The following is a 14889-nucleotide window of genomic DNA, read 5'->3' on the forward strand; positions in this document are numbered from 1 at the left end:
GTGGGGATAATGGAGGATATACAGGTGAGTGCAGAGTTGGTGGTATTGAAGGAGAAGCCACATTTTTTTTGAAGGAGCACATCTCTGATGATCTAGCGTAGAAGACTTCATCCTTGGAGCAGATGCAATGGAGACAGTGGTTCTGGTGTTCAAACATAAATATTAGATTTGTGTATATGTGTAACATTCAGGCAGTGGCATATCAAGGTAAAATAGTGCCTATGGCAAGCACGAAAATTGTGCCCCCCATTAAAAAAAATGTGCACATGAACTTGACATTTGGGTGATTTCCTCACATAATTGGGCTGGCGTTAACCACTATACCAACCCTGCCGCCCGACATATCCTTGTAAATTTCACGTTACGTTGTAATTTATCAGAAGTGAACCAGTGGATTTATTCCCACTCAGGGCCCTAGGCTGAGCTTTAGTAAAGGGAAGGCTCCCCTCTTCTCACTAACCCCACCTGCCCTGCTCACTAACAGAACCCTCAATTGTAAAAAATGCCACACCATTGAGGTTTATTATTCCCTGTCACCAAGATATGGGATGCTCCAGGCTCCAGCCTGCGTGGAAGCGACCAAAGCCTTATGTTTATTACCTGCCATTCCCTGCTGGAAACTGCAGCTCCACAGGCAAAATGAGTGTCTTAGTTACCCATAAGGCACCACACAGCTGGAACCACTCTGTCAGCACCAAGGAAATGAAGAGCAGTTTACCCGTGCTCAGGGGTGTGAATATTTCAATTAAAAAATTAAAAATCACAAACCAAATCCTTTGAATTCTAAAATACAACTTTTTTTTTTCTCTTTAATTCTATGTTCTTGTCTCCAATGTACACACTTTGATTAGGAATACATTTTAACAATCTGTTCACTCACAAGATGATGACTTGTGCCTGTGACACTTAACCATGTGAAAATACATTTTTAAAAATTGCTTTGCACAAGTATGGATTATTACTTGTTATTAAAAGCCTTTTAATAACAACAGGTAGCTCCCATGAAAATCAGCTGTTGAAGCTCACACAGAAACACTGGAAATGTGAGTGTAGACAGCAGAAGAAGTGACAATACCCCTCCACTCACCCAGTCCACGGGAGGTCTGCTCACATCGACACGGTGCTGTGAAGAGGCCAAGTCTTTGTTGACGAGAGGGGAGATGGTGATGCCAGTGGCCACTACTCTTACACACAGGACAAGCTTGGCGATCATGGGCCGGCTCTCAGGAAGTAAGCAAGGGATGGCTTACTTGTGACAAACATTGGATGGGGCGGGCACGCACGCACGCACGCACGCACGCACGCACGCACGCACGCACGCACGCACGCACGCACGCACGCACGCACGCACGCACGCACGCACGCACGCACGCACGCACGCACGCACGCACGCACGCACGCACGCACGCCACCCTAACAGATGTCCTGTGGTGTGAGTCTTTGATGATTGCTGCTGGTCTCCAATGGCAGCATTCCCTGTAGATGTACTCAATAGTGGGGAGAGTTTTGCCTGGGTCCACTACCTTTTGGAGGGCTTTACAAAAGGTTGAGGCGCTGACGTGCTTTCTTCATGATACCATTGGTGTGTTGGGTCCAGGAAATATCCTCCAAGATAGTGACTCCCAAGAACCTAAAATTTGCTCACCCTTTCCCCCTCTGATCTCCCAATGAATACTAGATTATACACCTCTAGCTTTTCCTTTCCTGAAGTCAACAATCAGCTCGCAAGGTTGTTGTTTTCAATCTCATCCTGTATCCTGACTCATCCCCTTCTTTTATACAAATGTTGGCAAATTTGTAGATGGTTTTATTGTCGTACCGAGCACCACAGTTGTAGGTGTAAAGGGAATAGAACACAGGCCTGTTGTGCTCTGGTATTGATTGTGGTTTGGAGGTGAGGAAATCTATGATCCAATTACGCAGTGGGGTGTTAACTCCCAAGTCTTGGAGTTTGAAATGCAAACTGAAGCAACACCATAATGATTTTCCATTATACCTTTATCTGCCCAATCTAAGAATTCATATGCTTGTAGGTTCACTGCACAGTAAACATACATTTTGAATATAATCCAACTCCTTACATTTAATGCAAACATTAGTGAAATGTGGCAAAGTAAGCAAGTTCAATTGAATTGATCACCCACAGAAAAATGTTATACATTCCCATTTGTTTTTAGAGAATGTAACAACACAAAAGAACAAAAACAAAACATACATTACTTCCTTATAACAATCAGAAAATAGCAATCAAAATTCTTCGGACATAGGGGAAGAGATACATTAGAACATTTAGTTACAACTGGAAAGAAAAAGAAGCAGAGGCAGACAGAATGAAAATGAAAGATGGATTAACATCATGGTAGAAACAGGAAAGGCAACAACTACAATTCAGAGGGTCAGAGACATAATCACCCACACTGAACAGCAAGGCACCAGAACGAATGCATGATAAATAATTTTTCAGGAAATACCAGGAAGGTATTCCAACATGTTTTTATTACAAGTAGAAGGAAAAAATGGCTTTGCATTCATTCTCAGCCTAGTTATCTGCATTTATATTACAACTAAATCTGCTCATTTTATAAGGGTGCTCCAACTGCAAATCAAAAGTTTAATTGCCCTTGTTTGCAAGTGTTCACAATGCTAGTTGTGTTTAAACTTTGAAGTAATTAGCAATATGTTAACTAGGAGCTACTAAACTATTTATATGCCCTCTCATTACTTCAAACAACTTCTCTCCTAACTTTTCAGAGACACATTTGAATCATTTTATTCTTCTTCATTTCAAGAAAAAGTTGCAGGAACAAGCTACCCATCAGAATGGTTTATTTTCTAAATTAAATTACACAAATTAGAGAAGCTCTTTTGCATTTAAACACTGTGTTTTTGATTAAAAATCCTCAAGATTGTGGTCAGGTTCAATTGCCAAGTTCCCTTGTCAAGTGAATCTAACAGGACCTGTCCTTAAGGCCCCGTGGATTATCTTCCAAGAAGTGGGCAGAATCTGATCCAAAGTTTCCATTTACCAAAATGTTATTATCCACTTACACTGAAGCTCAGATCCCTCAGGTGGAGGGAATGGGGGAGGGAATATAGGCTCAAGGTAATATTGCCATCCATGAGTCACAGTGAATGTCATCGTCACCTCAAAAGATAAATAGCTTCATTCTTCTCAATATACTCACTCTAATACTACCTCCAATGCATGAGTACATTGAACTGTGCTCAAACTAATGTTATTCAAGTACACCAATAAGTTCAATTTATTGAGCTAACCAGATTCCAACATTCCTGAATTCATTGAGACATGGGTAACTTAAAAGACACCTCCTTCAAATACACTTGCAAGCTATGCCAGTGTTCTTTCCAGAGAAAGCACAGATGTTCTGATTACACAAAACCACCCTCAGAAAGCAGACTATTTTAATTGGACCTCACTTGACTTGCTTTAAGCTTGAACCTAGACTTGCAAAGCAAGTAGAGTTGTCACAGCAACATTTTTTTTCCAGGAGAACCCTTCAATGCTGCTCTTAATTTTTTTTTATATATAAAAAGTGCACGATCCTGACTTATGTGAATTCTTGATGCAAACTGCTGAAGGTGGCGGAGAAGTTCAGTCAAGGGAAGGGATGCACAGAAACATAATCAACACACCCACTAATCCTGTCAAGCTCCAATTGTCCATCTGTGTCAGGTCTACAAATCCCACACAGTCGTCACTTATCTCAAAGCCTACAGAGAGGAACTGGAAGCATGACTGCTGAAGTAAAGGAAGAGCAGGTTTTGATCAGCTAGAAATCCAAAAATTAGCATTTACAAAAACTGTGATTTGTTGAGCTACTTCACCTGGTGAAACCTAGACACAGTGGTTTAATAGGCAGACAAGACTACTAGCCTGATAGATAATGGTGGTTTTATTTAATATTTCTGCAACCGTGGTGTCTGTGCCCGAGATGGCGGCATCTGTGATCGGCAGCAGCCATGAGGGGTTGCAGATTCCGAGGAAACATAGGATTGGCGCAGGACACCAGAAAATAGGGAGAGCACCTCCCCCCCATCCATTTGAGAAGCAGGAGACGCCCACGGGATGGTGACCATGGTGATGGATCAGCGAGGGGTCCTACAGCTGAAGAACAGAAAGACGATGAACCCGTGCAGGCTGTGGGCTGCTGGTGACTGTGCTCGAGGGATTCACACCAGACAGCAGACTACTGGAGACTGGCTCGACTGGTTGAAGGAGCACCAGGTGTTTGAACCGGGATGTGAGAGGGCGCTGAAGGATTCCTGATCATGTCGGCAGTTCGGACCAGAAGCTCATGCTGCTGATGGTTTGAATTGGACTCTGTGTGGCTCAGGGGGCTGCAACAGCACTGGAGGCAAATCCAGACACACAGTGACTTTGAGCGTACTCTCTTTTGCTTCTCTTTTGCTGGCTGTAAGAGTCCTTCAGGCAGTTTCTGCCAATGGTGAATCTGCCTGCCTTACAGCATATGAAAGCAAACCCCGTGTAATATTGCACTGTTTTTAAATTACACGATAATAAAGGAACCTTGAATATTGTAAGGTTTCATTTTATCTTGCTGACAGGAACGACATCATACTGCTTTTCCAAAAGATAAAGCTGGCAAAATCTTCAGAAGTAACATGAAAAGATACCATTTCAAAAGGTTATAGTACAGCTACCATATGAAAGGTTACAACATCACTTTACAAAATGCAATTTAGGCCACTAAAAGCAATGAGTTTTGTGCAATTGTTTCTCCTTTAATCCCAATCAAGTTCTGGATGCATTGGTCTCTACTTAAATTGATATCAGTGGCTCAGGGCATCTTTACAGTTGTTACAGTGCAGAATATGAAGCTGACCCTCCTGTGTGTGGACCACATCAGCACAAATTAATACCAAATCTTTGAAATTCCAAGGGAATTCAAAACTGGTGTATGAAATCTGTCCTTATAATTTAACCCTTTTAACAAAAATAATTGCCAAGACTGTCTTCTCATTGCTCTGGTTCTACCTTGCACAAAAGCAAATTCAAAACTAACTTTTTTAAAAATCTCAAACATGCAGAAAGAGACTTGGCATAAAGGCTGTTACTGTGGAGACATACTCATGAAATTCGTAAACAATATTCTAACCACTAGGTTCTTGCAAAAATATGTCATTTTAAATCATTTTAACCCTTACAGGTACTCAGACAATAAATCTGACTTTAAAAATAAAAATACAGAGGCTACACTGCAAAATGCCAATCACTAGTTAGCCACAGAAACAGGATAGTGAGATTCCAGTTTACAAAGAAATATTTAAAAATGTCTGCAGAGTTCTAGAAAACGGTCTTGTGGACAGATGAGACCAAGATTAACTTGTATGTGAGTGATGGCAAGATCAAAGTGTGGAGGTGTAAAGGAATTGCCCAAGATTCAAAGCATACTACCTCATCTGTGAAATATGGTATTGGGGGTGTTATGGCTGATACAGGAACTTCAATGATGACGTATCTGCTGATGGGAGTAACAAAATGAATTCTGAAGTTTATAAAAACATCTTAACTGCTCAAGTTCGAGCAAATGCTTCCTAACTCATTGGACGGTGCTTCATCCTGCAGCAAGACAATAATCCAAACATATAGTACTGCTAAAGCAACAAACAAGTTTTACAAAGCTTAAAAACTGTAAAATTCTTGAATGGTGAATTCAGTCACCTGCTCTAAATTTAATTGAGCATGCCTTCCATGTGCAGAAGGGAAAACTTAAGGGGACAAGCAGGAGTTGAAGATGGCTGCAGTAGAGGCCCAGCAGATAATAACCAGAGAAGATATTCAGCACCTGGTGATGTCTCTGAATCATAGACATCAAGCAGTCATTGCCTTCAAGGCACATGCAACAAATTACTAAGCATGATTACTTTAATATACATACAATGCTGTGCCTCAAGAATTATGGTGCCCTTAAACGAGTGGACTATGTATAAAATGTGCTGTAACTTCTACATTGTCAACCAAGATGTTTACAAATAACCTCGAATAAAATCTGGAATGTACAGTTTAATCACATGAATTGTTTGATAACAAATTTAAAACAGTAGAGCACAGAGGCAAATAAAGGGGAGGGGAAAAAAGTGTTTTGTCTCAAACATTATGAAGGGCACTGTATATCTGGAATAATTCTTGAGAAAAAGAAGCTGTAGATGTACAAGCGTCTTTTCCACAGGCATTCTCCATACCAGCAGAGACCTAATCAATAATCTTGCATAGAGTTGAAGCAAGATTCTCATGCAAATCTTGACTATAAGATTCATATACCAGTCATCTTATTCAAGATAACCAATATCTTATCAGAGGCCCTTACAAACCAGTCAACAGATGTGCTACTGGATCAAAATAACAACCAAATACTGTATCAGTTTTCCAACATAGAAACAGGGGTTTCAGTCCAATTTATCTACCCAAATTAATCCCATCTGCTGGTTTTCAATTGGCAGTTCTTTCAAACATTCCTATGTACCTGTCCAAATGGCTTTATAATTAAACATTATAATAGGATCACTGCCTCTGGCAGCTCTTTCCATATACCCACGACCCTGTGTGGAAAAAGGGGCTCTGAAGGTCACTTCTAAAATCTTTTCTCTCTCACCTTAAGCCTATGCCCTCTTGTTTTAGATTCCTCTACCATGGTGGGGGGGGGGGCAAAGCTCTATTTATATTATAAATTTCAAATGACGTGGCCAGTTCAATTCACAACATCTGCAATGCCACAAGTTGCAAAGAATAACCAGTCCTACTTCAGTAGGAAATACAGATATTTTCAAATTACAAGCAAATGAAATCTCATTTTAATCTATTGCCTGCTCACAAAAGCAGTCTCTTAAACAATAAAGCTCATGATGTTGAAGAACAGAAATTTAAATTAAGAAGCTGTCAATAAATCCGTCAAATGCTGTTTCCAGATTTATTACAATTATTGAACAAGCCTCAAAATTATTACATGTTGTCAATTATCAGCTGATAAAATCACAGTTCGGCGGGCAGCAACCTCCTTTGAAGAAGACCGCAGAGTCCACCTCACTGACAAAAGATAAAGGAGGAAAAACCCAACACCTAACCCCAACCCTCCAATTTTCCCTTGGAACCGCTGCAACCGTGTCTGCCTGTCCCGCATCAGACTTGTCAGCCACAAATGAGCCTGCAGCTGACGTGGACATTACCCCTCCATAAATCTTCGTCCGCGAAGCCAAGCCAAAGAAAGAAAGAGAAAGAAAATCTATTTAAATTTCACATCAAGCCACAACTTTTCAATAACCAAGGCCAATATTATCAATGTCAAAGAAAAATAAATTAGATGTTAATATTAATAGAATTCTTTGTCCTTAAAGAATTAGTGTAACAAGCAATTTTTTTTTCCTTGTGAATATGGAAAAACCCGCCGCTAAAAGCAGGTTAGAATCATTGGTTCATAAACTCAATTTTTAAAAAAAATCTACAACAAATTCAGCAATCTTAGAAATGCCTCATTTAGGGAAGAGATGCAAGTTTCTAATTTCTTCACTATTTTATTTTGATATTCTGGAAGATAATTTGATTATTACCAGATACATTTAGCAGAAAAGAGCATTACATTCCACGGATTATGTGAAAATTATGATGATTCACCTCAGATTCAAATGTACAAAACTCCATACCATTAATTCAGCATATTTTAGACATGTTTTTCTCAGCTCAAAATGATGGCACTGGTATGAGATACATTCAAGGACCATTGATGTTTTATTATCCAGATTCAAAAAAATCAGTACAGTTCAGTGTACATTTTTTTTTGGAAAGGCACCATTTGAATTTTTATACCAGAAACACCAATGTCATTCAAGTAAACACTTTAAGGAGTTCATGATAATCAAAGTCAACAAATGGGAGGTAGGATCAACGTTTATTTTTTTGGGGAGCAGGGGTGAGCACAAAGAAATGGTAGTGAGAAGCAATGGTCACAAATGGGAGGTAGGATCAACGTTTATTTTTTTGGGAGCAGGGGTGAGCACAAAGAAATGGTAGTGAGAAGCAATGGTCACAAATGGGAGGTAGGATCAACGTTTGTTTTTTTGGGAGCAGGGGTGAGCACAAAGAAATGGTAGTGAGAAGCAATGGTCATCAGAAGCAAGTTCATGAATAAGTTGCAACACTACATTGGAGTGTTAACAAAATAAATACGTCAAAAGGAAAATGCCATCCATTGCAACCTCAACCGGGTAATAATACTTGCATTAAAAAAAAATTAACCTCTACTGGATGCTTTTGATGAGCTACTCACTTTCTCTTTGTAGGATGTGTGAAGGCGATCACACAGGCCATAGGCAGGTAGAGCAAAGAGCAGATTAAAAAAACTAACAGAAATTAAAAAGACAAGTATACGAATGTGACTTGGCCTGGTTTATCAAAATGGTTGCAATAACTCCATCCTTTGACACAATTCCTCAACTAAAACCCCCAAGCTCTGGGAATTTATCTCCAAATGTCACTGGTGCTCTATCTTTATAAATGGCTCCTTAAAATCCATCGGTTGAAAGTCTCTTTATGTGGATCATCTGATGACTACTTCCTCGGACTTGCTCTGGGACATGTTTTCTCCATGAAAGATAGATACAAATGTGGTTACTGTTATCAGCCAACCCTTTTCTTATTCAATATTTAATTGAACATTTATTAGAATGTCTTTTCAAATAGACTAATATTATTCCCTAAAGGGAGGTTGCACAAGGTATCAGATTAAAGTTAGAATGAAGTTGAATAAAACTCACTTGCTTTAAGTGATCAGTAGCTTCCATGATTAATCTGGCAAATTAAAGCCTTTACTGCTGGTATTTGATAATCTAATTAACCTAAATATCCATGACAAATGTACTACCTTTTCTGCAGATTTAACTGTTTTTCCCATTAGTCAGAGTTAAAGTTGGCAACTCAATTTTTTTTTCTCTGTAGTGGTGTCAAGCGCCAATACAACAATTTATTACAATTTATAGACATTTTCTATTTTCCAAATGTTTCACGAGTAATTTTTTTTCATATCCTTAATAAACAAAAAAGACAAAAATAAAATTATCCTTATATAGGTTAAACCAATTTTCTAATCATTTTTCAGAATCTGGACATTGCTGATAAGGCCTCTATTTATTGAGAATTACCCCTTGAAAATGAGGAAGGAATCAAGCGACTTTGCTGGGACATTTATTTTTTAAAAAGTGATACAGCACAGCAACAGGCCCTCCAGCCCATGAGCCCGGACTGCCCAAATACATCAGGTGACCAATTAACCTACTAATTGTACATCTTTGGAATTGCAGAGAAAGTTAAGCTCCAGGAGGAAACCCAAGCAGACACGGTGAGAATGTACAAACTCTTTACAGACAGCGCCAGTTCACTGTGTTAACCGCTACACTAACCAGAGAGCATTTACATCTGTGAACCAGATAGGTTTTTGATGACAACCTGGTCACTTCTGTAACCTTTATTGTTAAGATTAACTATTTCAAATTCCAAATTATTAACAGAGTTTAACTTCCAAAGCTGCCATAATGAGATTGTTGGTGTAGTTATCAAAAAAAATTGCACAAGGTAGAAATAAAAAAAGAAATTGCTGGGAAAACTAAGATCAGACAACATTAAGTGGAAAGATAAACAGAATTAACATTCTTCAAAGAAAGGTAATTGGAACCACAATATTAATTCAGCTTCCTTCCTTATGCAAAGCTGGAAATATTCAGATCCACGTGCACTTTGTTTTACTTTATATTAGATTACTAGTTAGGTAACTTCGTCAAAGAAAGATACAATACAGAAATAGACCTCTCAGCCCACCAAGCCAATACCCACACTCATCCTTCATTTATCCATTCTTTTATTCTCCCTACATTTGCATCAACCCCCCCAGATTCTAGCATTCATCTAGATAGTAGGGAGAATTTAGTTATCAATTAATCTATCAAGTGCAAGTCTTTGGGATGTGGGATGAAACTGGAGCATCAAAGGAAGAACATGCAAACTCCATTCTGAGTGCCAATGGCTTGATGAGCTCTGCCATTTGCAACCAGACCAATATCCACATTTCAATTATTATTTTTCCAGCCTTAATGTTACCAATAACATGAACTAAGGACATCCAAGAGGACCAACCAAGTACAACATTTGGAAAGAAAATACCAATATTAAAGATACAAACAAGTAGAATTTAGTCATCTGATTTCCTGTCAAATATCACACAACACACATCATGAAATGGTAAATTATCATTCTGCTGGACTGAGTGGTGGACAGACTACTGTCCCTAGAATGTTTCTTGAGAAACAACCTCGAATTAACTTTTACTTACCTTTTAAAATGTTACATTTTAAACTTTAAATTTTTTAATTAATATTTTTTAAATTTAGACATATAGCACAGTAACAGGCTCTTTTGATCCACAAACCATGCTGCCCAAATACATCCAATTGACCGACACCCGCAGTGTGCTTTGTGGTGGGAGAAAACCAGAATATCCAAAGGAAACCCACACTGACAAGAGGAGAACGTACAAACTCCTTACAGACAGCATGGGATTTGGATCCCAGTTCCGGTTGCTGGAACTGTGACATCATGGCGCTGACCGCTACGCTCACCATGTCGTCCATATTTTATACTGGTTTTCCTTCAATCACCATGCAACCGCAAAGTAATCCTTTCACTGTCAGTATGAGACAAAGGAAGTGTTGTTCCAAAGAATTAATTATGAACTTTTTTTTGACAAATTTCAACGATTTAGTCCTTAAAAAGATACAAATAGTGGTCCACCATAGAACAGACAGACACACACAATACCATTGAAATTTGAATAGGGATATAACATTGCAGTAAAATGTTACTGTACAACAAATATTTTTAATAGATAAGCAAGCACCACTGAAAATAATACATGACTTTTTCTTCAACTTTTAACTTTACAGAATCTCACTTTAAAACATGGATGGTTACTTTAAGGATATACAGAAATGAATCAAGTCTTGTTCAATAAAGGCAGCGTGCATGTCAAAATGCATTTAGTCTGTTTGCAGAAAAGACCTCTCTTTGCAGTCATTCGGAGAATGGCATGCGCGCACGGCACCAAGCCAAAAGTGAAAACAAAACTGGCAAGTTCAAGCAGAAAGTGGTCCATCTCCACAATGTGATGTCAACAGATTTCCAGCAGTCAGTACCACTTATTAGAACATAAGACCTCTTTTGTTCTCAGCTGCTGAAGGTCTTCAACCTATAACCATAAAGTCTAGTAGTAACAATGAGGGTTAACTCGCAGTTGTGCTCGTACTTCAGTAGATGGCCTGAGGTCGTTTGGTACAATAGTATGCTTCGGATGCAGCTACATAAGCAGATTCTGGAAAAAAGTCTTCCTGGTATTCAGCCAAAAACCTACAGATTTAAAGATACAAAGCTGTAACTCATTCAAAAACATTGTTTGAATGAAAGCTGAACAAATGATGAAAAATGTTTTTATCTTACTATAAACTTCAATTTTTAAGTTCTAGTAAGTGAGCAACAAGCAGAAAGACAATCCTGAGGACTCGTCTTGTGCAAGATCAAGTTGGCTTTTATGGTGCAAAGTTCCCTGTGTTCTACAAACACATTTTAAAATCTTACCGAAGAAACAACTCAAGGTGCTTCACCAAGACTTTCAGATTCCTGTCAGTAATTTGCATCTTGCCCAAGAGCTCTGGCAGCTTCACTGTTACAAAATGAATGAAGATGATATAATCAATATAAAAATGAAAGAGTGTCTGACCATATTCATAGTACATTATTTCCCAGAACTTGCAAGGAAGACCAACAAATCATTTTTTTTTCCAAACTTTTCAGATATTTACTTAACTGTATATGGATATAGAACATAGAACACAACAGCACAGTACAGGCCCTTGATGTGTCGACCCATATATTCCTTAAAAAGTACTAAACCTTCCCTATTCTGTAACCCTCTATTTTTCTTCCATCCATGTGCCTGTCCAAGAGTCTTAAATGCCCCGAATGTTTTAACCTCTACAACCATCCCTGGCAAGGCATTCCAGGCACCCACAACCTTGTATAAAGACACGCCCAATGTCTCCCCTAAATTTCCCTCCCTTCACTTTCTACATATGTCCTCTGGTATTTGCTATTCCTGTCCTGAGAAACAGATGCTGGCTGTCCACCTTATATATGCCTCTCATAATCTTGTAAACCTCTATCAAGTCTCCTCTCATCCATCTATACTCCAAGGAGAGAAGTCCCAGCTCTGCCAACCTTGCCTCATAAGACTTATTTTCCAATCCAGGTAACATCCTGGTAAATCTCCTCTGCATCTTCTCCAAAGCTTCCACATCCTTCCAATAATGAGGTGACCAGAACTGAACACAATACTCTAAGTATGGTCTCACCAGAGATTTGTAGAATTGCAATACAACTTCTCTACCCTTGAACTCAATCCCCTTATTATTGAAGCCCAGCATCCAATAGGCCTTCTTAACTAATCAACCTGTGTTGTGACCTTGCGGGATGTATAGATTTGGACCCCAAGGTCCCCCTGTTCATCCACAATCTCAAGAAACCAACCATTAACCCTATACTCAGCCTTCTGGTTTGTCCTTCCAAAATGCATCACTTCACACTTACCTGGATTAAACTCAATCTGTCACTTCTCTGCTCAACTCTGCATCCTGTCTACATCTTGTAATCTTCAGCTCAATTCACAACTCCTCCAAATTTCATATCATATGCAAACTTACTGATCCATCCTACCACCTCTTCATCCAGGTCATTTATTAAAACAAAAATCATAAAGAGCAGGTGCCTCAGAATCCATCCTTGTGGTACTCCACGAGTCATTGAACTCCAGGCAGAATACTTTCCTTCCACTACTACTCTGCTTTCTACCTGCAAGGCAATTGTTCCATGGATCCCATGTCTCATGACTTCCTGAACGAGTCTCTCATGGGGGACTTTGTTAAATGCCTTACTAAAATCCATATAGACCACATCTACCATCCTATCCTCAAAAAATTAAATTAGGCTCGTGAGCCATGACCTTCCCTTTTCAAAGCCATGCTGACTATCCTTAAGTAGACTGTACTTCTCCAAATGCTCAGAGATCCTATCCTAAGAATCCTCTCCAACTATACTCACCTGTCTACAATTCCCAAGTTTCTCCCTATTACCTTTTATAAACAAGGGAACTATTCTTCCCATTCTCCAATCCTCTGCCACCTCCCCTGTGGTCAGAGGACTCAAAAGATCTTACCTACTGCTCCAGTTATCTTTTCCCTCACTTCCCACAGCAACCTGGGGTACATCGCGTCTGGCCCCAGGGACTTATCAATTTGATGTTTTTAAGAAAATCCAACACTTCCTCTTCCTTAACCTCCACATTGTTCAGCACACAGGCCTGTTCTATTCTGACCACATCATGATCAAGATTCTTTTCTCTTGTGAATTCTGAAGCAAAGTATTCATTTAGGACCCAACATCCTCCTCCTCCAGGCACATTACCCCCTTTATCCTTTCGCTGCCCCACACCTTCTTCACATACACATAGAACCCATCGGGGTGCTCCTTAATCCTACATGCCAAGGCCTTCTCATGCCCCCTTCAAGCTCTCCCAAGTCCTTTCTTAAGCTTCTTCCTGGCTAACATATACTTCTTAAGAGCCCTTCCTGTTTCCTAGATCTAATGCATGCTTCCTTCTTCCTCTTGATTAGTTGCCTCATCTATTTTGTCAATTATGCTTCCCTTTTCCCTGTCCTAGTGGGACAAACCCATCCTGAATCAAGCACAAGTGGTCCCTAAACTTCCTCCACATTAGTTCTGTACTTTCATCCTTGAACATCTGTTTCCAATTTACTCCCACTAGTTCCTGCCTTATCCCATTGTAATTAGCCCTTTCCCAATTGAACACTCCCATTTTGTCTGCTTTTATCCTTAACCATAGCTGTGCTAAAGCTCAGGGAGTATTGGTCACTCTCACCAAAATGTTCTCCCACCAAGAGGTCCACCACTTGACCAGGTTCATTATCCAGAATTAGATCCCATATGTCCACTCCTCATGTCAGCTGGTCCACATACTGTGTCAGGAATCCTTCTTGAACACACTTGACAAATTCAGTCTCATCTATCCCTCTTGCAGTCAGGAAATGCCAGTTAGTATTAGGGAAGTTGAAATCTCTCATAACTCCAACCCTGTATTTCCGACACCATTCCAAAATCTGTCTGCTTATTTGCTCCTCAGAGTTCCAAAGGCTATTTGGGGGCCTCTAGACTACTGCTCCAATTAAACAAAAACCAAATTACCGGAATTCCGAATATTCAAAATTTTTTTTTTAAATTAGCGGGTGTGACATGAAGTCATAATTTGAAAAAAGTGTTTTTTTTTTAAACCCACCGTGCTCAAGTAAGGGTCTGGTGCGTGGTTAGCGCCACTTAAAATCAACGGGGCTCTCGTGTACTGGTCCAAGATAGAGTTGCAAGGTCACGATTTCACCAGACTGCTCAAGTGGTCTTTGATACCATTGGAATCAACAGTGCTTTTGTGCATTGCTCCAAGATACAGCTGCAGGGGCAAGATTTCACCCAACTACTCAAGTGGGTCTCTGCATTGCAATTAACAAAGCTCTTATGCACTGTTGGAAGATACAGGTCAGGTGTAGGTCTGTTGCACTGTTAGCGCCATTTTGAATCAACAAGAGCTCTCGTACTGTTGGAAGATATACATTAGCTGCAATGTCAAAAAAGGTCTGCAGATAGCACTGTCGATGTCAGTGAGAAGAGAAGGAGGAAGTGTTTGTCTGTCAATAGAACAGAAAGTCAAGCTGCTGTTGAAATTGGACAGTGGTGTCAGTGTGAAG

General features: G+C 39.6%; 1 protein-coding gene across 8 annotated transcripts in view; it reads right to left on the reverse strand.

Annotated features, from left to right (window-relative positions):
* Positions 1–7561: 7561 nt before the first annotated feature.
* Positions 7562–14889, reverse strand: part of LOC138738866 (MSL complex subunit 3-like) — a 42933-nt gene continuing 35605 nt past the window's right edge. For 5 of the 8 annotated variants that reach the window (XM_069889979.1, XM_069889980.1, XM_069889981.1 and 2 more), the window contains 2 exons: positions 11657–11741; positions 7562–11428 (listed from right to left, as the gene is read on the reverse strand). In XM_069889979.1, the coding sequence (XP_069746080.1) occupies positions 11329–11428; positions 11657–11741 (185 nt within the window). In that variant the 3' untranslated portion in view covers positions 7562–11328. Of the gene's footprint in view, positions 11429–11656; positions 11742–14889 lie in introns of those variants that run through there. The other 3 variants (XM_069889977.1, XM_069889978.1, XR_011341829.1) reach the window with 2 other exon arrangements.

This window comes from Narcine bancroftii, chromosome 7 (assembly GCF_036971445.1).
Source record: "Narcine bancroftii isolate sNarBan1 chromosome 7, sNarBan1.hap1, whole genome shotgun sequence".
Lineage (NCBI taxonomy): Eukaryota > Metazoa > Chordata > Chondrichthyes > Torpediniformes > Narcinidae > Narcine > Narcine bancroftii.